The 22,886-nt window shown below is 33.5% G+C and overlaps 3 protein-coding genes across 3 annotated transcripts; 2 read left to right on the top strand and 1 right to left on the bottom strand.

Moving 5' to 3' along the window:
- Nucleotides 1-1,243: 1,243 nt before the first annotated feature.
- On the top strand, nucleotides 1,244-2,886 carry LOC142531452 (uncharacterized). The gene is given in 2 exon segments (XM_075637571.1): nucleotides 1,244-2,280; nucleotides 2,282-2,886. Coding segments are annotated over 2 exon segments (1,407 nt in total). The 5' UTR covers nucleotides 1,244-1,296; the 3' UTR covers nucleotides 2,705-2,886.
- A 634-nt stretch (nucleotides 2,887-3,520) lies between these two features.
- LOC142531179 (uncharacterized) lies at nucleotides 3,521-6,937 on the bottom strand. The gene is made up of 14 exons (XM_075637248.1): nucleotides 6,728-6,937; nucleotides 6,356-6,504; nucleotides 5,783-6,147; nucleotides 5,462-5,566; nucleotides 5,255-5,338; nucleotides 5,071-5,186; nucleotides 4,877-4,978; nucleotides 4,680-4,793; nucleotides 4,534-4,587; nucleotides 4,374-4,440; nucleotides 4,230-4,283; nucleotides 4,064-4,138; nucleotides 3,952-3,987; nucleotides 3,521-3,865 (listed from the first exon to the last, which is right to left on the bottom strand). Exons 4-14 carry the CDS (start codon nucleotides 5,489-5,491, stop codon nucleotides 3,752-3,754), a joined length of 846 nt encoding a protein of 281 aa, XP_075493363.1. The 5' UTR covers nucleotides 5,492-5,566; nucleotides 5,783-6,147; nucleotides 6,356-6,504; nucleotides 6,728-6,937; the 3' UTR covers nucleotides 3,521-3,751.
- A 6,785-nt stretch (nucleotides 6,938-13,722) lies between these two features.
- LOC142531477 (E3 ubiquitin-protein ligase RGLG2-like) lies at nucleotides 13,723-17,685 on the top strand. Its single transcript, XM_075637610.1, is given in 14 exon segments — nucleotides 13,723-14,093; nucleotides 14,215-15,075; nucleotides 15,077-15,136; nucleotides 15,347-15,431; nucleotides 15,516-15,656; nucleotides 15,771-15,884; nucleotides 15,967-16,064; nucleotides 16,153-16,232; nucleotides 16,311-16,416; nucleotides 16,491-16,618; nucleotides 16,729-16,753; nucleotides 16,755-16,916; nucleotides 17,029-17,085; nucleotides 17,267-17,685. Coding segments are annotated over 13 exon segments (1,341 nt in total). The 5' UTR covers nucleotides 13,723-14,093; nucleotides 14,215-14,871; the 3' UTR covers nucleotides 17,348-17,685.
- The last annotated feature ends 5,201 nt before the right edge of the window (nucleotides 17,686-22,886 follow it).

Genomic DNA, 22,886 nt, shown 5'->3' with positions numbered 1-22,886 from the left:
ATTGATTTGAATACATTATATGTAAGTTGTATAAACAATGAAAATATATTTAAATACACTGATGTCAAATTCCTTCATCAAAACATGACATATGTATATTGTAATTAAATCTAAAAAAAATTAAGCACAAAATGGAATTACTAGGAGACTAGAAGGAACCCGATTCGAACAAAATCTTGAGTAGGTCTTTTGTGAGATAGTCTCATAAATATTTATCTGTGAGACAGGTCAACCATACCGATATTCACAATAAAAAGTAATATTTTTTCATGTATGACCCAAATAAGAGATCTGTCTCACAAAAAACGACCTGTGAGACCGTCTCACACAAGATTTTACCTTATAAAATTATACAAAAGAATTTCTCACGATTTTTCCCATGTCGAATTTTTATTTATCTAACAATTTATTTTAAGAATCTAATTTCATGATGAGATATTGCATATTATAAACTACCAAATAATTTTATACTTTATTTTAGAAGAAAAAATAATTTACAAAATTTGAAATCTAAAAGAAGAAATTAAAGTGGACGTTTCATTTCCTTTTCCATCACCAGACATTTTAATTTGTTTTGAGATGGAAAAGTTAGTCCTTCCCACGGCATCTTTATTCTCCACCAGAACACTCCTATCTTCCCCAATCAAATATTTATTTAATAATTCTATATGGTATTAATAGACAGCGTTTGGGACCATAAATTTCTATCCACTTTTATTTTTAGTTTAACAGAAAAATATCTCAACCAATCAATTTCATAATATGAATTTTCGACATAACCCAATTTATGAAATCATATTATTTTTATCGAAAAAATATTGAGATCACCTTATCTCACAGATAAAAACATTTGACCTATTTTTTAGTCAGAAGCTTGTGTGAGACGGTCTCACGAGTCGTATTTTGTGAGACGAATATCTTATTTGGGTCATCCACGAAAAAATATTATTTTTTATGCTAAGAGTATTACTTTTTATTGTGAATATCAATAGGGTTGATCCGTCTCACATATAAAGATTCGTGAGACCGTCTCACAATAAACGTACTTATTTTTTTAATAACATTATTTTAAGTTTGATTACAATTTTTGTTATATTTTTTTAAAAAATTGAGTTGAATAAAAAAGATACAAAGAAAAAAGGCAATGTATTTAAAATTCGTGGTTTAGAAATTTATAATTTCTTTAAAAAAATAAAAATATATAATACCCACGCATGAAACGAGGGGTAGCAACTATATACTAGCAACTTTGTGAGACCAAATAATAAATAACGAGAGAGAGACTTTTATCGAACAATGGACACTCTTCTATGCGATGAGCTTCTACAGGAAATCTTCCACCGCTTACGGCCGCCGTCGTTCGCCGCTGTATCCCTTGTCTCTAAGAGGTGGCGCCGCCTCCTACGTTCTTCTACCACCTCTCTTTCGCTCTATCTTCCCCCTCCATATGACCCCACCACCGTCGCTTCTTTCTCGTCCTTTCTTTCCCAGCACCCTTTTCTCACTAATCTTTCTATCGCCACCTCGCCACTTGCCGGAGTTGGCGACAACCTCTTGTTCTCCATCTCTGCTGCTTGCCCCAAGCTGCGCAAGCTCCGCTACTTGACCAATCCACTCTCACCCTTCTCTTTGGTTGTTATCTCGACTTCTTGTGCTCATCTTTCTTCTATTTCCGTCGCTCTCTCCAGACCCCTTTGTTTTCATTGGCTTCGTTGTTTCAGTGGTCTGAAATGCCTCTCCCTATTTTTCACGAGCCCTGTGTCGGTGCTGGATTCTTATGGGGTTGAAGAAAAAATCGATGCTTTTGATGCGGAGCTCGGTTTGGAGAATCTATCTTTATCTGGAATTGTGTCCGAGGATCTTAGCCTTGGGTTGCTCTGGAGAAACTGCAAGAACATTAAGAAACTGCAGCTCCAGAGCTGTGCGAGTTTGGGAGACTACGCTTCCGTTTCGGGTTTTGTGAAAATCTTGAAGGGTCTCCAGGAACTGGAGTTGAGGGCTTGTAGGAGTATAGTTGATGGGGTATTGCTGAAAGTGGCAGAGCATTGTGTTTCTTTGGACTCTCTGCTGATTTATGATGGTGGCAGCCAAGAGGGTATTATTCAATTTATTAATCAAAGCAAATGCAACTTGAAAAGACTTGAATTAAGATTGCCTCTTGATCTTGATAATACTCATTTGATTGCTTTGGCTGAGAATTTGAATTTCAGGGGTTTGACAAGTTTGAGGTTGGAAAATTGCTGTCTTGTTACTGGGGATGGGTTGAAAGTTTTTGCGAAGGACAATAGGTGTTAAGCTTGAGGAGCTCGCTTTGATAAATTGCGATGTGGTGGAGAGAGAATCTGGTTTATTGACCGCTTTAGGACAGTATTTAAAGAGACTGAGGAAGTTGGATTTATCTTTTAACGAAATGATGGTCGATAAGGAGCTAACTCTGATGCTCGCTTCATGTAATTTCTTGATTGAATTGAAACTTAGAGGCTGCCGTGGATTGACCGAGAAATCTGTGGCCTCAATGGTTAGGAGCTGTAAGAACTTGCAGAGTGTTGATATAACTTACTGTGGAATTGAAATGGAGGGAGTTGAGTTACTCGTGCTAAAATCTAAGCGTTTAAGACAACTGGAAGTGGAGCAGAACAAACTTTCCGATACCGCCAGGATAGTAGCATCTAGTAAATTTATTGAGGTTGTGTGTCTCGATTGATGATTTGCTATAATAAATCTCGAGGAATTCAAAATTAAGTACTCTGTTTATTGCTATGTATAGAAGAGGTACACACGTACGTGGCCTAATTGATGTAGTTATATTTTCTTGCTTAATTGTGTATCTTAAAGTGGTAAGCAAATTCTCCATCCTTCAAATAATAATGGTTGCCTCTTGATTAATGCAACGTCTTCTACTTGAAGGGAATTCCACACAGCATATTTTTTGTTGCGGCTAGATTTTAGCTCAAGATTGGTAATACTATCGATCTGAAGGAGAGTCCTGTCGACTTTCTTGTCGGAATAATCAATTTGGATCCTTCACCGTGTATTTTGAACTGCAAGTTGTGTCTACCGAGTTTTCTGTATACAGATTGAAAGAAGCCATCGTAAAAATGACATGATAGCTAAAGCAGCACGCTTGAAGTCATTTCATTTTCACTTCTTCTTTTTCCTGTTGGAAATGGAACACATTTAATTGAATTTCATTTTCAAGAATATGAAAGCTTTGGCTCGTCATTTAACCAAGCCAGACTTGCTAGTATCCATTCATTTGAATACTCGCAGAGGATTCCATGGTGTCATTTTGTTCACCCGTCGCTGTTTCACCAGGTCATTGTTTCATTTCTGGGACCAATTTTTTTGGTTCTATTTCGCGGGGCATGCTTGATTCAAGAATGTTACATTATTGTAAAGATTCTGTTGTTCTCTTGTACTTGGTTCATTGGAAGAAGCCGTAACAACTGTTTATCAATTTTTCCCTGCATAGACCATTAGTGTTGAATGTTGAGATTTGTGGTTCATTTTCTGAAAGGTGGAAACAAAATTCACCGGAGTTTGATATATTTGGATAAGAGTGAGATTCTAATTTGGACTTGAATAAAACAATAATTCAAGTCAGCCCGGACTGAAAGAAGTTGACCGAACCATAATCCGAAGGAGAGAAATTAATCATCAACTAGGAAGAAACAGAAGAGAGAGCATGGCCGGCTTATACATCTGCTACTACCAAAATCTGATAAGAGAGTGAATTTCGACAGTTTTTTTGCTATCTAGCCGTAGAGTTGTGTGGATCAATTCCCATTTCCTTGTAGTAGGCTTCTTCTGCAGCCGAAAGACGGTCTTGAAACATTGTCCATTCGTTTCTACACCTCTCACGTACCTAAACCAAAAGGATTCACTCAGTTACATGATGAATGAATGAAGAACAAAAGGCATTTTTAGGCTGCAGTTAGTTTCTATACGTACCCCTTCCCATGGTGTCTTGCCATTCTTGGCCTCACCCTGTTGAAATGAGTGTAAAATCAGAAATTTCACGTGAATCGATTCGCCTGACATTTTAGTATAATGTGTAGCATACCTGATTTCCAAGTGAAGGAATGGTTTGGTGCACGATCCACTGAGAATCCACGACTCCCATCTTTTCACGAGCCGGCTTGAGGAACGACGCAGAAAGCACACAGTTAATCTCTATGAGTAAAAATGGAGTGAACTTGGTTACTTTACGTAACCTTTTCATTACTGACCTCCACACATTTCCTAAGCGCAAAATCAAGCCCCCATCCATGGACTAAGTCATTCTGTAGCAAATGGCATAAATGTTTCAGATTTCACTGTGTTTTCGGGGCTCGCCTTAATTATTGAAAACGTTAAACTAAACGTTTCTGTACCTGAATCATATGCCAGACACAGCGCCATGCTTCACGAGAAAACACCGGTGCCATGATCTCGACAAATCTGTACATAAAAGAAAAAGAAAAGAGCACGCCCTTCTTGCTGAGTAGAACCATGTACATTTATCACATTGCTAATATTTGTTCGTCAACATACGCTGCACATGGCGGTAAACCCTCTCTGCACCAGTCTTGCTTTTCCTCTGCATCTCTGTAAAGACGAATGATTAGATCCTAAGTGGTAAAGTTTCAACAATTGTCTGGGACAAAATAAATCACGCTACACAATTTTGCTTGTAATACTTGTGAACTTCAGTGTCATTTCGTTTTCGCGTCATCTCCCATGTCATTCCACTATCTGGGGATAAACCGGGTTGCGAAATATCCAAATCATGCTTCTTCACAAGGTTTATATATCTGCAATGTAGGCATGTAATTTCAGCAAACATTTTTTTCAGTATCAGCTAAAAGATAGAAAGATGTCAAGTGTTTCTACTTACTCCTCAAAGCCAAAATTCTCCACGCCTAAATCTTCATCCCATATAAAAATATAATCGTATGGTGCCACTATATCCGGGTGCAAAAAGCGCTTTGCATACCACCTTGCGAGAATGGAAAATAACACGATCATACAGTTATCCGTTGCAGCAGGCAGTGTGGGAGACCATAAAAAAATACTCATCTTTATAGTTACCATTTAGTCTGCTTCCGCACACTCACGTGGATGGCTCTTTTCGACCACTCGAATTCTTCCCATTCACTTGTCCGATCATCATAGTGAAATAACAAAATTGTGAAGTTTTCTGTCAACTGTACAAATTCATGAACCGATGAAACAGAAATGGTAAAATTAGCATTAAAATGGAATCCCCCGTCACCTTCTTCACCGCAGCATCAATATTCATTTTCTGCTCCAATCCAACAGTAAAGGTCATTAGATACCTCGGTTTTATGATCAAATCCTGTGCCACAGACATTCGTTATTTCGTATTAAAAAAAAATAAGACTGTTATATCTTATCCTCTCACTCTAAACTGTGAAGCAAAAAATTGACCATTCGGATTACATTATGGCAACAAACACACCTCGTCAGGAACACCATACAATCTGTGCATATAAAAATCAGACTCGGGTACAATTACACCAGGTGGTAGTCTTTCAGCGCCTCGGGGATTTGTCGCGACCCATATCTGCATAAAAATTATCAGAACAAGTTAGAAAATGAAGGGAAGCATGCAGCAAATGTTCTTAATCTGTCTCTTAGCCAAACAAAAATCGGTATCAAACTAGACTTATGTCTTCAAATCTCATAAATTCAAAGGACAATTAATTATCATTACATACAAAACCAGTGAGGAGGTGAACAAATTTAAACCTCCTGATTTGCATATGAAACAAAAGGGTACCTTGGTATTGTTAAATCCATGTGAGATGCCTTTACGACCATTAAGAGAAGACCACAGATTTAACAGCGTTCGAGTCGGGATATCAGGGCATTTGTCGTCAATGTCAGCAATGTCGGTGGGAGGAAAGATTCTTGATGACAAATGTGCCTATTGATCATCAAAGTTTTATGAAACAAAACATTTCTTCAAAAGAATTTACCTATCGAGACACGATTGTAACAAATCTATAAGAGGAAGAGTCGAATCCGCATGCCTTTGTGAATGAAAGTGATGGAAAGGACACCCCTAAGAAGTAGCCAACTATGATCCCCACAAAAGTTGTAACAGTTAGCCTCATTGTTTCATTTGTTCTACTTATTTTCAAGCTGCAGCCAAAATAAAGGAACGCAACCGCATTATAATCGATTGAATCTGAACCAGATGCCCGGACCAATAAAACTCAAGAAACTGAAATTTGATATGAAAAATGGCAAGCCCACCGATCCCTGTCCACAGATGAACTTCATGAATGATTCAGTCGTTAAATTAATCTAACTCGATGAACGATTTTAGAGCTTATGCAAGTAGAGTTACTTGGAAATAACGGTTCTTTTCCTGGGTGTTCCCATAGTAATCGCTGTCTTTGCTTCCAATGAATAGTGACTTTCTCTCTGCATGGCAATCCAAGTCAAGGGTTCATTTCTTCAAGAACCATGCGCACGTTCTCAATGATTTCTTCGACCCTGAAACATTGAAATCTTGAAATCCGGATTTAAATCTAAATCCCAGTGCTTTTTTTTTTTCTGGGATTTTTAAACATTTCTTAAAATCACCATTAATTATCTGAAACAGTTGTCTTTCCCGCTACTAAAACACAACCCAAGATTCAAACTTTTTCCCACCGGCAATGAAGCTAAACATCAAGATTCAGTAAACCATGCAAGTGGTGGATAGTTTGACTCTCACCTTTGGCGATTCAAATCACATTCACAATCCCATTGGCCCCAGTTTTTACGAATATAAAACAGGTCCAGACTTCTGATTGTCGAAAATAATGACGCTATAATGAGCCTAGATCACACAAAAAAAAGGGGGGAATCTTTTTCCCTTCACTGGGAACCGAGTTTCAACGGTGACAAATGGCAGATTCAGTGCTTAAAACTATAAAAGAAAAGTTGGTCTCCATGAGAGATGGAGTATTGTGCAAAGTCAGAACTCAGAAGTCTAAGGAATCTAGATTTGTTTATCATTTATTATATTGTATTATTATAAAAGAGTATGACATTCATTTATTACAATATATTTTAAATTTATTTTTATATTTTTAATTAGTAAAATAATCTTAAAATTTCTAAATATGTATCTAATTTAGTTTAATAATAATAATAATAATAATAATAATAATAATAATAATTGTACTTAAAAGTAGATTAGATCGGGTGAATTGAATATATTTTTTGGGATTATGTACCAATTAATAATTGGGTAAATTGTGAAAAAATACTTCAAACCAAACTTAACTTTAAATTTACTTTCTATGCTAAAAAATTTTGTTTTCACCTCCTTAAAAGTATTTGAGAAGACAAAAATACCTTTATTTGTCATTATATGTGATAAATTCAATTGATTGATTTTCTGGACTGAATATGATATCATAACCTATGTAAAATTATTTCAAACATATAAATTTATTATTACTGAGTAATTAAATGATTGAAGAGGAGAATTATTTAAAATATCATGCATATGAATCCGAATCCATGTTCAAGATTAATTCTTTGCTGGAGTTATTCCAAAATATTGGTATATTTGAAACATGAAGATCTAACCTATGTTAGATATAAAGAACAAATAAGAACTTATCAGAGTTCTAAGGTAAACTTATGATTCAAAATAATATGTTCTTTTTACAAATCAAGACAAAATATTACCTTTTAAGTAAAAAAATGTTACTTTTCATTTAAAATATGGATTCGGTTGATCGGTATCATGGATATAAACTTTGAGACCATCTCACAAATACCTACTATATTTTTCAAATGAATATAAGTTCTATCATATATTATACATTATGATAAATTTCATGCTAACGCCAATTTGATTTAATCGGATAGACATCTCATTTCAATTTTACTTGAATCAACTCTCCACAATTCCTATATATATATTTATTACTTTTTAAGATAATTTTGAATAATTTTTTTTGTAACAAAAAAAAAGACAAGTTTAATAATTATAGAGCATAAGATATAACATATTGCGTAGCACGATAAAAACAAATTTTTAATTTAAGTTGTATTTAAATTGTTGACCTCTGAGAGCATAGTGTGAAATGATCCTCTTGAGATTTGTTAAAAGAGACGAGTTGCTCGTTGGCCGAAGCTTTTGGCTTTCAGCTTATCCTTTGACTTTCCTCTCTCTTTTCATTTTATTTTGAATAGGTTTTTTGTGAGTCTGTCTCACGAATCTTTATCTGTGAGACGGATCAATTTTACCGATATTCACAATAAAATATAATACTCTTAGCATAAAAAGTAATACTTTTTCATGGATGACCCAAATAAAGATCCGTCTCACAAAATATGAATCGTGCGAGTTTTTACTTTTTATTTCTCCAGATTAATTTACATTTTGAAACTTTTTTTAATTAATAAAAAAATTATGCAATGTTTCGTATTAATTTCTGCGTTAGACATGGCTGCAACTAATTTTGATTTGTCCAAACCCTGGCATGGGGAGCCTATCAATTGGCTCGTCTGGACTTCTGAGTCCTACGGGTGTGTACGTTTAATTTGGTTCATATAAATTTGTCAACGAAAATCTTTTATTTTTTTATCCTACGATGCACGAAGTATTATTGTTTACAAATAATTATTAAAATTAACATGTACGAGAGTCTCGATGATGACTTAAATACAAATCAAATAAATTGATTATGAATCATACAATTAAAAAACAAATTAGATTTACAAATTCTAGAATAACAAAATTGGAAATGGCAAAAATTTGTGTGAGACGGTCTAACGGGTCGTATTTTGTGAGACATGTTTCTTATTTGAGTCATCCATGAAAAAATATTACTTTTTATGTTAAGAGTATTACTTTTTATTGTGAATATCGATAGCATTGACCCGTCTCACAGATAAAGATTCGTGAGACCGTATCACAAGATATCTACCAATTGGAAATTTAATAAAATGTCATAATCAATGCAATCATTTAAATGTATTTTATATTTTCAAGTATCATCATAATAAAATTTGAGTTTTAATAAGAATTCGTAAAGTCTTGAAATTTATATTTAATATGTTATGTGAATATATTAATATCGATAAATATTTTTAAATTTTTTTTATTCTTGACGGGAAATATTTTTAGGCAAAAACTTGTGTGATACGGTCTCACGGGTCATATTTTATGAGACAGATCTCTTATTTTTATCATCCATGAAAAATATTATTTTTTATGCTAAGAGTATTACTTTTTTTTGTGAATATCGGTAGGGTTGACCAGTCTAACAGATAAAGATTCATGAGACCGTCTCACAAGAAAACTACTCATATTTTCATCCATAACATCTTAGTCAAAATTAATAATTTTAACAATTAACTATATATATAATTTTAATTGTAGTGATGTGCTGCTTAAGGTAAACTTTTAAGGATAAAAAAACCAGAAACAATAGTCTGCTTAAGATAAACCAGAAATTGCATTCATCTTAAAGAAATTCAGAACATAGCCTTAAATAGAAATACCAGACCGAACTAAGACTACTCTAGTGACATTCGTTTTGCTTTGTACTATCTATCAAAGAATGTCCTTATTTGTAGTAGTTGTTGGTAAAATAGTACACCTTATTTAAATGCATTAAATGAACCATAAAAATCCTTTATTGTTCACTACCATTTTGGGTACAAAAACAAATAACAAGTTTATTTTTGGATTCAGATACTCATAACATAAAAAAAAATCGTTCTCATTCGAACGTTGACGATGTTTATAAAAGGCTTCATAATACGTTCACATACACTGACCTTTTGTGAACTTACGAAATCATTCACATCTTCTAGCTTATCATACTGAAAGTCTACAAAAACGATCACACACTTTAAAGTTCTATCTAATTCAGAAAATCATTTGTACTATCATTTGTTCACATACTCTTTCATTGTATTTATCCACTGAAAATGTGAAGTGTGTAATATGTGGAAATTGTCTTTCTCATAATCAATATTTATTCACTGTTGAGTTGTAATACTAAGATTTTCAGTAGGCAATGATAAGTCCTACAGAAATGGATTTGTACAAGTGTCTACTGATCAAAGTCTTTTAGTGATACCTTTTGGAAACAGAAGAATGAAAGACATAAAAGAGTTTTGTCCTTCGAACTTCAAGAAACAAACCTTGTGTTATTTTACCTTCTACTGTTTTTAAGTTTCATCAAGTGTTATGAATTTTTTCCGCATTGTAAAAATACTCCACTGCACTTTCAAATATCGAGATCAGCTTTTGGCTCCTAAAAAAGTTTGAAGCACATATTTCATAAACAGAAGAAATAAAAACTTTGGAGTGTTTCAAGTGTTTCAACTACAGTTGCTACTGAAATACCATCTGAAAGGATTGCTAAGCAAATCAGCAATGATGTTATGTCATTATTCGTCAAGAAATTTTCAGGACTCATGAACAAAAGTCATAGAACATATCAGAACCACAATCGGAACTTCAAGAAAAAGTGACCATCTGGTGACATGACATGTTTCAACAGTGGGAAGACTGGTCATCTTATTGCTGATTGTCATAAGCCCAAGAAAGATGATTACAAGAATAAATGACGTAAGTGCAATGACATAAAAACTAGAAAAGATCGCAAGACGATGATTGCTGAAGAAAGAAAAGTATGTAGGCAAATTCTAGTTCTAAGTTTACTGACTCAGAGAGCCAATCGACTGAAACTGATGTTGATGAAGTCCAATGTTTCATTGCAGATTCTGATTCAACCTAGAATACTGATGGGGTATTTGATTTTGATTCTGAAGAATTTACACATAATTACTTAGTTAAAGCATTGCATGACATGGTTGAAAAGTACTCGAAGCTATCTCAGTCATTTGAGGAAGTTAAAACTGAAAACCAAGGCTTGTTAGATCAAATCAATAAGTTCACAGGAGAGCATCTGCGATGATCAGAAAACTGAAGCGAATAGGTTGAAAACTAAGAATGAACGAGTGAATACTGATCACCAAGCACTACCAATTTAGAATCAGAAGTGGTCGCTACTATTAAATGCATGAAATAACTCTTCTGTTTCATGAAAAAGATGCAAGAGCTACATAAACAATCCAGTTATAAATCTGGTCTTGAATTCAGTAGCCATGAAAGCATTTATGAAATCACTTCTCAACCGAAACTGAAGATGTTCAAATTGAAATATATCTGCCTTGTTAAATCAAGTACAATATATGAAAACAACAAACATAATGTTCAAGTTGAGAAACCTATAAATAAGATGAACAGAGGCAGACATGTTGGTCTTGGCTATGTTGAACCTGAGAGGAAAGTCCAACTAAACAGTGGATCCAATAAAAGATCTGTTTTAGTAGCACAATCCCTAACGAAGATTAAAAACTATTGATACTATAATTGTATGCTAGTTCAGAAAAAATATAGACGAGAAAACAAGAACAACAGTGGAGAACAAAATCCTAATGTTGATTTTGTTAATAATAAATCATATGCTGCACACACTCCTGATGCTACTCAAAGTACAAAATCTTTCAGGATTGTACAAACGTGGGTTCCTAAGGGACATACAATTTTGGACCCAAATAGACTGGGTATCATTCACTGAACTTTGTGACTGCAGGAAATGAAGAATATAATTACAAATAATAGCTCTACCTAATATCTGGACAATGGTTGTTATAGGCATACAACTAGCCAAGCAAATCTACTTTCAGACGTAATTAGTTGTGGTGGACTAAAAATAACTTTTGGAGACAACTCGAAAAGTAAAATAGTTTGTAAAGATAATATTATTCACATAAATGTCATTATTAATGATTTTCTACCTTTTAGAGAATATGTGTTACAATCTAATAAGCATTACTCAACTATCTGACAATGGATACTCAGTAGTCTTCCAGAAGCACACATGTGTAGTTAAAAATATTCATGGTTCTACTGCTTTTCAAAGAAACATTGATGAAAACACCTACAAAGTAGTTTGAAATATTGGTCTAACTAATCATCTTACATACTTGATGACATCTCATAGTGACAAACATTGGTTATGACATAAATGATTAAATCACAATCCAAAGAAACAATTTTTTTTGTATGAAATAGACTTTATATTATATAAAATAAAAGAGAGTTCATGGTTGTTGCCACAAATAAACCTGACACAGTCAATTTTATACATATATATCGCATGTGTCACGATAACTAGTATATATAATTTTTTATCCAGCATGAACGAAGAAAATTTACTTAAACCCACACACAAGTGAGACCAATAACTTTTTCCGAATGTAAAAGTCTTTTAATATTTTCTCCAAACATTAACACGAGCGTGACTTTTTGGTTGCTTTTGTAAAATATGGGCAAGGAATTACTCAACATCATCGTTCCTACGTCAACATATGTTTTAATGATTACGTAGGGATTAGTGCTAAATTATGTCATATGGGGCAAAAGATGGATAACTGAATCTTGTCAACTGATCCAATTTTTTGGAAAAATAATTTATATGTATTATGTTTGATTGGATGGATTTGAGGTGATTAATTTCAAATATTTTGATATGAAATATTGTTGACTCGATCGAGTTGACAGAATTAAGCCTTATTCAAAGTTTGGAGGATTCATCGATATCATTTCATATTTACGAAAACTTTCGTGAGACATTGTCATAAGTCAATTTTGTGAGACACGTCTCTTCTTTAGATCACTCATAAAAAATTATTATTTTTATGTTAAAAATATCACTTATTATTGTAAATATAGATAGAGTTGAACTGTTTCATGGATAAAGATTCTTGAAATTGTCTCATAATAGACCTACTAATCGATTCGTACTTACAAAATTTGCTTGATTCATTGTGACTATAGACCATAAAAAGAAACGCGGTTGCTTACTTTGATTAAGCTTTATCTAGTTTGGTGTTGGTCATAATACATGATTAAAGATCAGAATGGATTTTTTATAAAATGACAGCTCATGGTTTTTGCTGAGACTGAAGAAAAATGGTATATGTTGTATTATTTTATTGAATGATTTCGATACGTTTATTTTAAAATATTTTTATATTTAAAAAATTCTATAAATTATTTCTTCCTTTTGAAAACTCCATTCTTTTTAATACCAAAAGCCTGATTTATCAAAGTTTGGCAAAATATTTTTTTAACATATTCAAATTTTTATTTTTTAAAACAAAATTTAATAAAACAACGGTCTTCTTCGTGTGTTCAAAAATTGATTTTGTCCTCTATGTTTTAATAATAAACAAATGTATGTATTTAGGTAAATGTTATTGTTAGAAAGGTATTTAAAAATAGTAGCAAATAATTTTTTAATACCTGGTAATAATTTTTTAAATGTGAAATAACATTTTCAACTTTTACCAAAATTTTAAATTGTAGGTTTTTGAGATGGTATTACATATCTTTATTTCTGAATTTAGTAATATTTTTGGTATAAAAAAAATAATATTTTTATATAAATGACTAAATTGACTTATAAAACGGACTGATAAAGTTTTTGTGAATTTTAAATTGTTTTAAATTCCAGCTCAGTCTTTTGTTGAACCAAATCCATAAATTTAAAATCTAAATCCAGTTTTTTTTATTGAACCTACCCGAGGAGTATGAGTTGATAGATTCATTGGCATATGGCAACTCCATCCAAGATTGCTAATTTACTATCTTAAATTTGAAAATTATAATTACACGGACCGGATAAAGACAAGAAAAATTCTTCAAGAACAGGAAACCCGAAACAGAATCAAGATTTTTTTTTTAGTTCAGTGAGATTTAATTTGTTAAAAAAAGTGATCTTTGTGCCAAGTGACGCATCTCTCTCTCAAAATCTTTGAAATTTTCAGAGCCCGCTTAACCGAATCATCGCTCATAGAGACGATTTTTGCGATATGCTGCGATATTCATCAAATCTACGTTCGATTCTGCAAACCCTTTTTCTAACAGACAGCCCTGACCCCCCGGCCCAGAACAATTGATCGAGAGTCAATGGTTAGCTAGGAATTGGTTGGGGTTCTATTGGAAATTTCATCACTAATTGCCGCCCCTTGACTTGCTCTATAGTCTAGGACCCTAGGTAGAAATTTCTACATTTAATTTAAGGCTTTTATTAAAGTGCTCAATCAACAAGAACGTAATAAAGCATCCATAATGCTGAAGGTTTCTTCGAATTTTAGCCCTTTTTTCCCCTATTGCAGTCTTCCTCCAAACGATGGGATCTTCCATGCTGCAGGGCATATATAAAGGCATGTTTTTGTTAAGAATTTCATCCCAACTTTGCAGGGCTGTTAATTCTGTTGATTGGTTAACTATAGCAATTATATAATATCATATCCGGCAGCCGTTGAATGATAGTTATGGGTTTTGACCCGAAATCTGAGTTTTTCTTATAGTCCAAGTTTTCATTTAATTCACGCCTCCTCCCGTGGAGTTTCTCTGTTATACCCGTTTCCACACGGACGTAATAAATATTTCGATTTTCGAGGATTCGTGTTTTGATGTATTTCTTGTTTTATCTGTAAGTTTGTTCATACTTCAGACGTCGGTTCGAGTTTTAAAATTCATTGGCGCCGCCATTATAACAGTCTACAGGTCCTTGAATTTTCTTTTCATATAAATATTCATAGAGGTGGTAGAATTTTATTGCATGGTCAATCTAGATCGTTAGGCATTCGAAAGTTATAGCAACTTTTGTTCTTTCTCTGAGCATAACAGAGGAAAAAAACTGGTGGTTTCTGGATCCCTTTATTCTGTGTTGGCCTCTCGTATAATTGATATATAGGACTGTTTCTTTGACTCGCCGTACCGCAAGAGTCCGGGCAGTTTGGTTTCAAGAGATTCGAGGTTTTTTTGTAATGGGAAATAAAAGCTCGAGTCCTAGGGATATGGGAAGTTGGAGGCGATCTTCGTTTAGTTCCTCTCCACAAGCGTCGCATTCGCAATATGCTCGAAATTACCCTGTGCAGCATCCTTATCCAGAAGAGCAAGGGCATGTGACACCGAATCATCACTATGCCCCGACTCAAGGTCATGTCACTCCATCTCAATTGCACGCACCAGCAGAAGAAGTTCGAGAGGAGGTATTCAAGGATCGCCGATAACTATAATTCGTTAGAGGAGGTACGCGCCTGGATAAATATCTGTACATAGAACATTCATAAGCTTTATCTCAATCCAGTTTTCTTTTGAGCCATTTGAATGCTTAATTTTTCATTAAATGTTTATAATACGAAGTTTATTTCTTTCAGGTGACTGTCCAGTTTTCTTTTGAGCCATTTGAATGCTTAATTTTTCATTAAATGTTTATAATACGAAGTTTATTTCTTTCAGGTGACTGAAGCTCTTGCACATGCTGGCCTCGAGTCCTCCAACTTAATTGTTGGAATCGATTTTACTAAGAGCAACGAGTGGACAGGTTCGGTTATTTCAACTATGCCATTTAAATCTCTTAGTCACTAAACTTTCTGTAAAAATATGCTGAGCTCGGTCGAATATTTAGGCAAGAGGTCATATCATGGTCGAAGCTTGCATTATATTGGAAGTGGTTTGAATCCCTATGAACAAGCAATATTTATTATCGGAAAAACCTTGGCTGCTTTTGATGATGACAACTTGATTCCCTGTTTCGGATTTGGAGATGGTATGACACTACAAACTTTCTATTTTTCCCTGTATACGACGAGTTCTTGTGCCCACCCTCCACGAGTTATAGTTTTGAAAAATCTAATCCATATCTTCTGATTAATCTTTGCAGCATCAACCCATGATCGCGATGTTTTCGGTTTCTACCCAGACGGTAGACCTTGCAGTGGATTTGAGGAAGTTTTAAGCCGGTATAAAGAGATTGTTCCTAATCTGAAACTCTCAGGTAACACAGCATATATTTTTAGTCAAGATTAGTATTTGTTAATGAATTGAAATTAGCTTGGACTCTTATCACTTTACTGCAGGTCCAACATCATTCGCACCCATTATCGAAATGGCCATGACTATTGTTGAGCAAAGTGGAGGCCAATATCACGTTTTACTGATTATTGCGGATGGACAGGTATATACAATCAACAATGTTTCTGAGATCTTTATCTAGAGATTCGGTTGGCGTATGTCACGTTTATCAATATTGTTCTTTATGGTAGGTTACCAGAAGTGTTGATACGGAAGGCGGTCAGTTAAGTCCTCAGGAGCAGAGAACTGTAGAAGCAATTTCTCAAGCGAGGTAACTTCAACTTTCTAGAAACATTTCCCAAGTTTTATTGATATGTGTTTTTTTGGGTGACATTTTTAATGTTTGCAGCAAATTGCCTTTGTCTATCGTTTTGGTTGGAGTTGGAGACGGACCTTGGGACATGATGAAGGAATTCGATGACAACATCCCTGCTCGGGATTTTGATAATTTCCAGGTTTGTGGCTTGCATCTAATCTGAATTTGCATACTATTAGTTTGTGTCACTCACGTATTACTGTTGTTATCCAGTTTGTCAATTTTACGGAAATTATGTCCAAAAATGTGCATCAATCCCGAAAAGAGACTGAATTTGCTCTTTCAGCATTGATGGAAATTCCATCTCAATATAAAGCAACCATGGAGCTCAACTTGTTGGGGTAATGATTCCTTCTCTTGGTTCTTTCTGATCATATTTATATGTGATGCATCCACAAACAACACGCATGGGTGAATTCACTACCGATCTTACATTTTTGGGGTGTTGTAGTACACGGAGAGGAAATACGCCTCAGTAGAATTGCTCTTCCACCTCGTGTCTACGGTGCAGCCTCTGGTAGCCATTCAATACCCTCTCGTGTCACTAGTTTTCAGGAAAGCACAAATTCATATTACAACCAGAATCATGTTTTTGGCAGTAAGGTTCCTTTAGCCCCGAGCTCTACATCTGAAAACCAGGTATAGCTCAGTATGCCTCGTTAGATTCTGTTAATCAGCACTTGCTAGATCATTTGCAAGTTTTCTCTTGTAAAAAAAGAACATAACCAATTGTTGTTTTTTTGCTTAACAGATTTGTCCTATTTGCCTAAGCAACTCAAAAGATATGGCTTTCGGTTGTGGACATCAGGTACTTCTATACTTATAAGCAAGATTCTAAAAGGCGTAAAGCGTATCAAAATGTTAGGTCAAGCGTTAAAATTTAAGAGTAATACATATATCTTATGTTGGAGGAAAATGAGCAGTCTTAACATGTATGCGCGAAAAATATTTTAGTTAACTTGAGACAATTTGTTACGTTCTTTTTTCAGACGTGCTGCGAGTGTGGAATAGACCTTGAACTGTGCCCGATTTGTCGAAGTTCTATCCAGACTAGAATAAAGCTCTACTGAGGAGCGTCTCCGCTTCTTGATCGAGTCTTTCAACTCCAGCATTAAATTATTCTTTGCATCGGGTGTGTTACTATTTGAAAGATGAAGTTTTTTGACCTTTTCATGTACAGTATACGAAGGAATTATATGTGCTAGATGGGGATTTTAATAATGAATTTGAAATATGTATGCATTTTATTATTTTTTCCCCCATGAAAGTTTCTTTTTCCTTTTTTTTTTAAAAATACCTTTTTTAGAAAAAAATTGTAATGGCTCTGTGGAGTTAGCCGACAGTTTTGGAAATTAAGACATATTTCATTGGTGTAATTGAGATTGTATGGTTTGGACATTTATTCTTATTCGATCTTCGGGTGCTACGTGATTTTTCATTATTTATTTTGGATATTTTAAAATTTTCTCTCATTTTATTAATTCATTAGTCATTTTATCGGATGTAACTAAAATTTTGCTAATCCCTAATTTTCATAATTACTATTGTTAAAAAGAATGCACTCGGCTTAAACCTTCCACGATTTAATTTAATTTTTTTGTCATATATATTAATTATATAATCGTGGGAAGAAAAATACTTTTGTATGTATTTATAGTATAATGGTAGAAAAATTTAAATTAAAAAAATAATATGAAATGTAATAATGAATTTAAAACCAAGCATAAGATATAAATAATAATTAAAAAGCACTCAATAGCCACTCAAATAATTTGTCAAAAGTTGGTTTCAAGTGATTTTTATTCAAAAAAAACTCTTGTGGGACTGTCTCACGGATCAATTTCGTGGGCCAAATATCTTATTTGGGTCATTTATGAAAAAATATTATTTTTTAGCTAAGAGTATTACTTTTTAGTTTGAATATCGGTAGGGTTGACCCGTCTCACAAATAAAAATTCGTGAGATCGTCTCACAAGAGATGCCACTATATTCTCTTGCTTGTGGTCAACCGTGCTTTTATCTAATAATAATCAAAGTTATGTAATCTGTAAGGCCCGGGGTCGAAGAGGGCGGGGGGTGATCGCCGGTGCCACGAGGTTGCACGGACAATGAGCGGCTCCTGGCAGGCTTCTAGGTGGAGGGAACATGAATGAACCGATCCTATACCGGAATGAGAGGGATTCCGAGACTGTTCAATGTAATGGACTGCACAGTTGAAGAGGGCTTAAAAGATTTGATTGGTACTACTCATATTATGAAGGTGCATCTTCTTTTCGGTAGCTCATCACATAAGAACTCCAAAGTTAAGCGTGCTTAAGCGTGCTTGACTTGAGGCAATTTTGGGATTGGTAACCTCCTGGGAAGTTTCCTAGGGTGCGTGTGAGTGAGGACATAAGCACGCTGGAAAGACTCGTCTTGGTACAGTGAGGACAGTCGTCAAATCTGGGACGTTAGATAATCATTAGTTATATATTATTAATTAATAAGGACTTTATATTTAATTCCCAAATCAAATGCAACATAGTTGGAAAATAGTCATCCCAATAATTAACAAGCAGGTAAGTGTCCATTAACGTTGCTCACTCTTGTACATCAACCAGGTGATTTTTAATGTCATGCATCCGCAACAATTTTAAATATAAAAAACATTTATGCGATGCGTGACAATAATTTTAAAATAAAATAATTAAGAATTAAGTCTTTTAAGACGAGTTGGTTAATGAGATGCTACCTTTAAGGTAATACCTCAATCGTATATCTAAGAATACACATATCAACATATGATGTAATATTAATGTTGATATTGTTAATGTTACAAAATATAAGTCATTTAGGTTTTTATTTATAACGATTTTGGTTGTGATTTGAATAAGATTGAACTAAAATTTATTCTCTTGAATTTAATATTAAAAAGAAATATATTAGACAACATTATTAACATGCATTTTTATTTAAAAAATTAAAAAGGTTAAATTTAATTTATAGTGATAAAAAGTTTAATAATATAATAATTTTATCTGTATATTTATACTACAATATCTTAAATTTAATATGAATTTACCCATTTTGGTTTCGATACTGGACCGTAACTCCATGGTTCTGGTTTTGGAGCGGAAAAATGTGTGTTTTTATTAGTTTTTCACTCTTGTTATTGGCATCTTAGATAGACTTTTTTTTCTCTCAATATTTTGATAATAAATTTCACACACAACTAAGAGCCCATTTGACTTAATTATTATAGACAGCTAATAAGTTTTTCAGAGCTTACCATAACAAGAAATTATATTATCTTATTATATACTCTAATAACATATTTAAAAATAATTTTTTAAGGGTAAATTGGATATTTATCTCCAATCTCAAACCGAAATTTATCCCCTCTCTACACACACACACAAAAGAAAAAAAAAATTATTTCAACTCCCTAAAATACTAAAATGACAAAAATACCCTTATATATGTTGAATTTAATGATTAATTTTACTAGGTCAAAATGGTATCAGAACTTAGATAAAATTATTTCAAACATATAAAAATTATTATTACTGAGTTATTAACTGTTCGAGGAGGAGAATTTTCTTAAATAATATAGATCCGAATCCAGGTTCGAGATTAATTATTTGCAAGGTTAATCCCAAAATTTTGGAATATTTGAAACAAGAAGATCTAACCAATGTTAGATATCAGGAACAAAGTGGAACTTATCAGAGTCTTAAAGTAAACTAATGATTCAAAATAATAGGTTCATAGAAATAGTACATTATTCATCTAAACTCTCTGGAGATCTTAGATAAATTCAAAAGGCAGTACAAAATTATGGCAACATATTGTATTATGTACACAAAATGTGGAGAAAATCCTTGAAAAACAAGAAAAAATTATTGGAACATTAAATGATATTCAAACAAGATTTCAAACCTTAGAACAATCAAGTTCTAGTAAAAGAACTTCAGAAGGAAGGTTACCACTATCCTTTGGTACTGAACCCTTATTACACCAAAGAAGGAAGACCAAAGTAATGCAAAAGCCTTAATTGACGAAGAAAAAATGATCAATCTAATTAAAATTGTCAGGAAAAAAAATTAATCCCATGACAAGTTTAGAAAGGATTGGTCTCGATGATCTCCAAGAGCTTGCAGAATATTTTGCAAATCTCAAGGTCGTAGATCTAAAGATGAACATAACTGAGGGTGAAACACCCGCAATAACTTGGTCATCTTCTCATGTACCACCAAGAGAAAGTGTGAGATCTCATAATACAAATAGGAGAAGACCTGAAACATATTTTCATACTAGAGGAGAATCCCACCCAGTGGGAACAAGGTTAAGGAGAAGTCAATTCTTTTGCATCAAACACCCTTCGGGAAATCTATTTTGGAACTCATACATCCTTATGAGGTTATGCTTAACCTTGATGTAATGGACCTCAAGAACAGAGAATATCTCATAGATGATTGGACATCGACTATGAGAATCACAGTAGGAACACTTTATCTTAACAGAGAAAAATTTATTAAACTTTTAAAAAGAAGTCTTATGGGATCAGACAAAATTGTTTGGGACATGACTTCAGTAGAAACCAAAGAGTCAGTCCTAGCCAGAGAATATCTCAGTGAGATAGCCAGAAGAATGACTACCATATTTAAAGCACAATTTATATGCGTAAACTATTTTAACAGTCAAGACAGAGAGAAGAAAAAGAAATATACTCAAGCTTTGTATAGTTTTAAATTACATGACATCTGTTTAATTGATGAATATATTATGTTATTCACTAAATATAGATGAAATTCAGGGGTAAAAGAAAATATAGCAATGCAACTTTTCTTCGCCGAAATGCCAAGTCCCTGGAAGAAAATTTTAATTAGGAATATGTCCCGGGCAATCCAGATTCTTTGGCACGAAGAACCTCTTTTCTCAAAAGAAAATTAGCAGAATGATGTCATATGACGGCATTACAAAAGAATTACAAACGGCTAAAAGCTATTAACAAACGTACTTTTTTATGCTGTAAATAAAATGATATTCCAACAATTTTTGGAAATAGATCACAAAGACAGAAAATAAAGAGCTTTAGATCTCATCCTTATGCCAGAAGTAGAAGAAGTGAAAGAAGTTCTTGGAAACCGAGAATAGTATGGTCCAAACAAAAGGTTGTATCTTATAAATCTAGGCAAAAAGTGGACCATCAAGAAGTAGGATGTCATCCAAAGCATCGAGCACATCTCGAAGCACGAGAAGAACACATACAAGAAAAACTTTCAGAAGAGCTCATACCCGAGCTAATGAAACTTTTAAAGATTGTAATTGCTGGACATGTGGAGCAAGATGTCATATTTTGACCAACTGTCCATAAAATGAAAGAAGAGGAAAAAAACACTTCGATCCGACCTCGGATATTGAAGAAACCGTTTATTACCAAGATCTTGTTCAAATATATCAGTTTGAGAATATTTCCTCAGATGGAAGTATATACGAAGAAGAAGTCTTAAGTCAAGAAGAATCAGATAGAACATAATCCGAATATGACAGAAGACGAGGTGTTTCGATACGAAACAGGTGAATATTTGTCTGGTTTCTTTAGCCAGACAACAATATCTCATAACATTGTCCAAAAGATCATGAGAGAAAATCTTAGCCTACAGAGATATATAAAATTCTCTGCAGGACATATAGAAAAATTCTTAGCATAAGAAACAAAAAACATCTTCTAATTTATAAAAGTTTCCAAAAGAGAAATTGCAATCCTCGTGGAAATTACGAGAAATAGAATGAAGATGCAATTAATTCTTTTTGAAGAAATAAAAGAAGAAATATAAAAACTCAAAATAGAAGTAGCACGAACCATGTCCTGGATTCGTATTGGAGCAATCCAGATTATGATAAAAGATACTTTTAATGAAAGAATATATTCACCAATTGATATTGCTATATGCGATAAACGGATGTGTAAACTTCAAGATACAATACTGGAATATCAGGGAATCTCTATGCAGGAAAATTTTAGGAGTAATTTATTCAAGAATTGCCTACAACTTGACAGATTGAGATTTCAGCCGAGCTTTGACGTTGCATTAGAACTTCAAAGAAAAAAGGCTGATGAAAAATGGTAATACACTATATTCTATTACCTATCAAATTTTATATACTCTATCTAATAAATATCATTCAGAATTATTTATTAGAAATGAGCTCACTAAAATACCTGATATATTTGAAAAATTTGTTCAGACAATTTATCCAGAAAAAATTGAGTTTTCATTAATACATGAAACATATGCCCATATCCAAGACAAATCGATTCTACAAAGAATCAAAGTTTTAAACTGGAACCAAGAAGACTATCTTTTTAAGGAGACATAATTACGAGCTACAAGTAGGGAAAACACATGTCCAAGTAACCCAATAGGTAATAAAAACCTTTTCGACAATGGGAAAGATTAGATGTCCAGAAGGATGGACAAAAGTCAAAATAGTATTTGATATTATAAAACAAAGAAATCAATATCCTTGTAATACCATATACTATTTAGAACAGCCTATGATAGGAACTTATCAAAGAATGATTAATATAAGAGAACTAGAAGTTCATATAAAAGGAATTCCGGG

Source organism: Primulina tabacum, chromosome 17, assembly GCF_025594145.1.
Source record: "Primulina tabacum isolate GXHZ01 chromosome 17, ASM2559414v2, whole genome shotgun sequence".
Classification (NCBI taxonomy): Eukaryota; Viridiplantae; Streptophyta; class Magnoliopsida; order Lamiales; family Gesneriaceae; genus Primulina; species Primulina tabacum.
The sequence above is the reverse complement of the archived record's forward strand: the minus strand, read 5'-3'. Positions and strand labels throughout refer to the sequence as shown.

What these genes read in the sequence shown, in the direction of transcription:
- LOC142531179 (XM_075637248.1), bottom strand. Translation starts at nt 5,491, where the DNA reads ATGCACAGATTGTATGGTGTTCCTGACGAG. An exon ending in GTGCGGAAGCAGACTAAATG is followed by an intron (nt 4,979 to 5,070) that starts GTAACTATAAAG and finishes CATTCTCGCAAG; the next exon opens with GTGGTATGCAAAGCGCTTTT. An exon ending in GTGTCTGGCATATGATTCAG is followed by an intron (nt 4,284 to 4,373) that starts GTACAGAAACGT and finishes CATTTGCTACAG; the next exon opens with AATGACTTAGTCCATGGATG.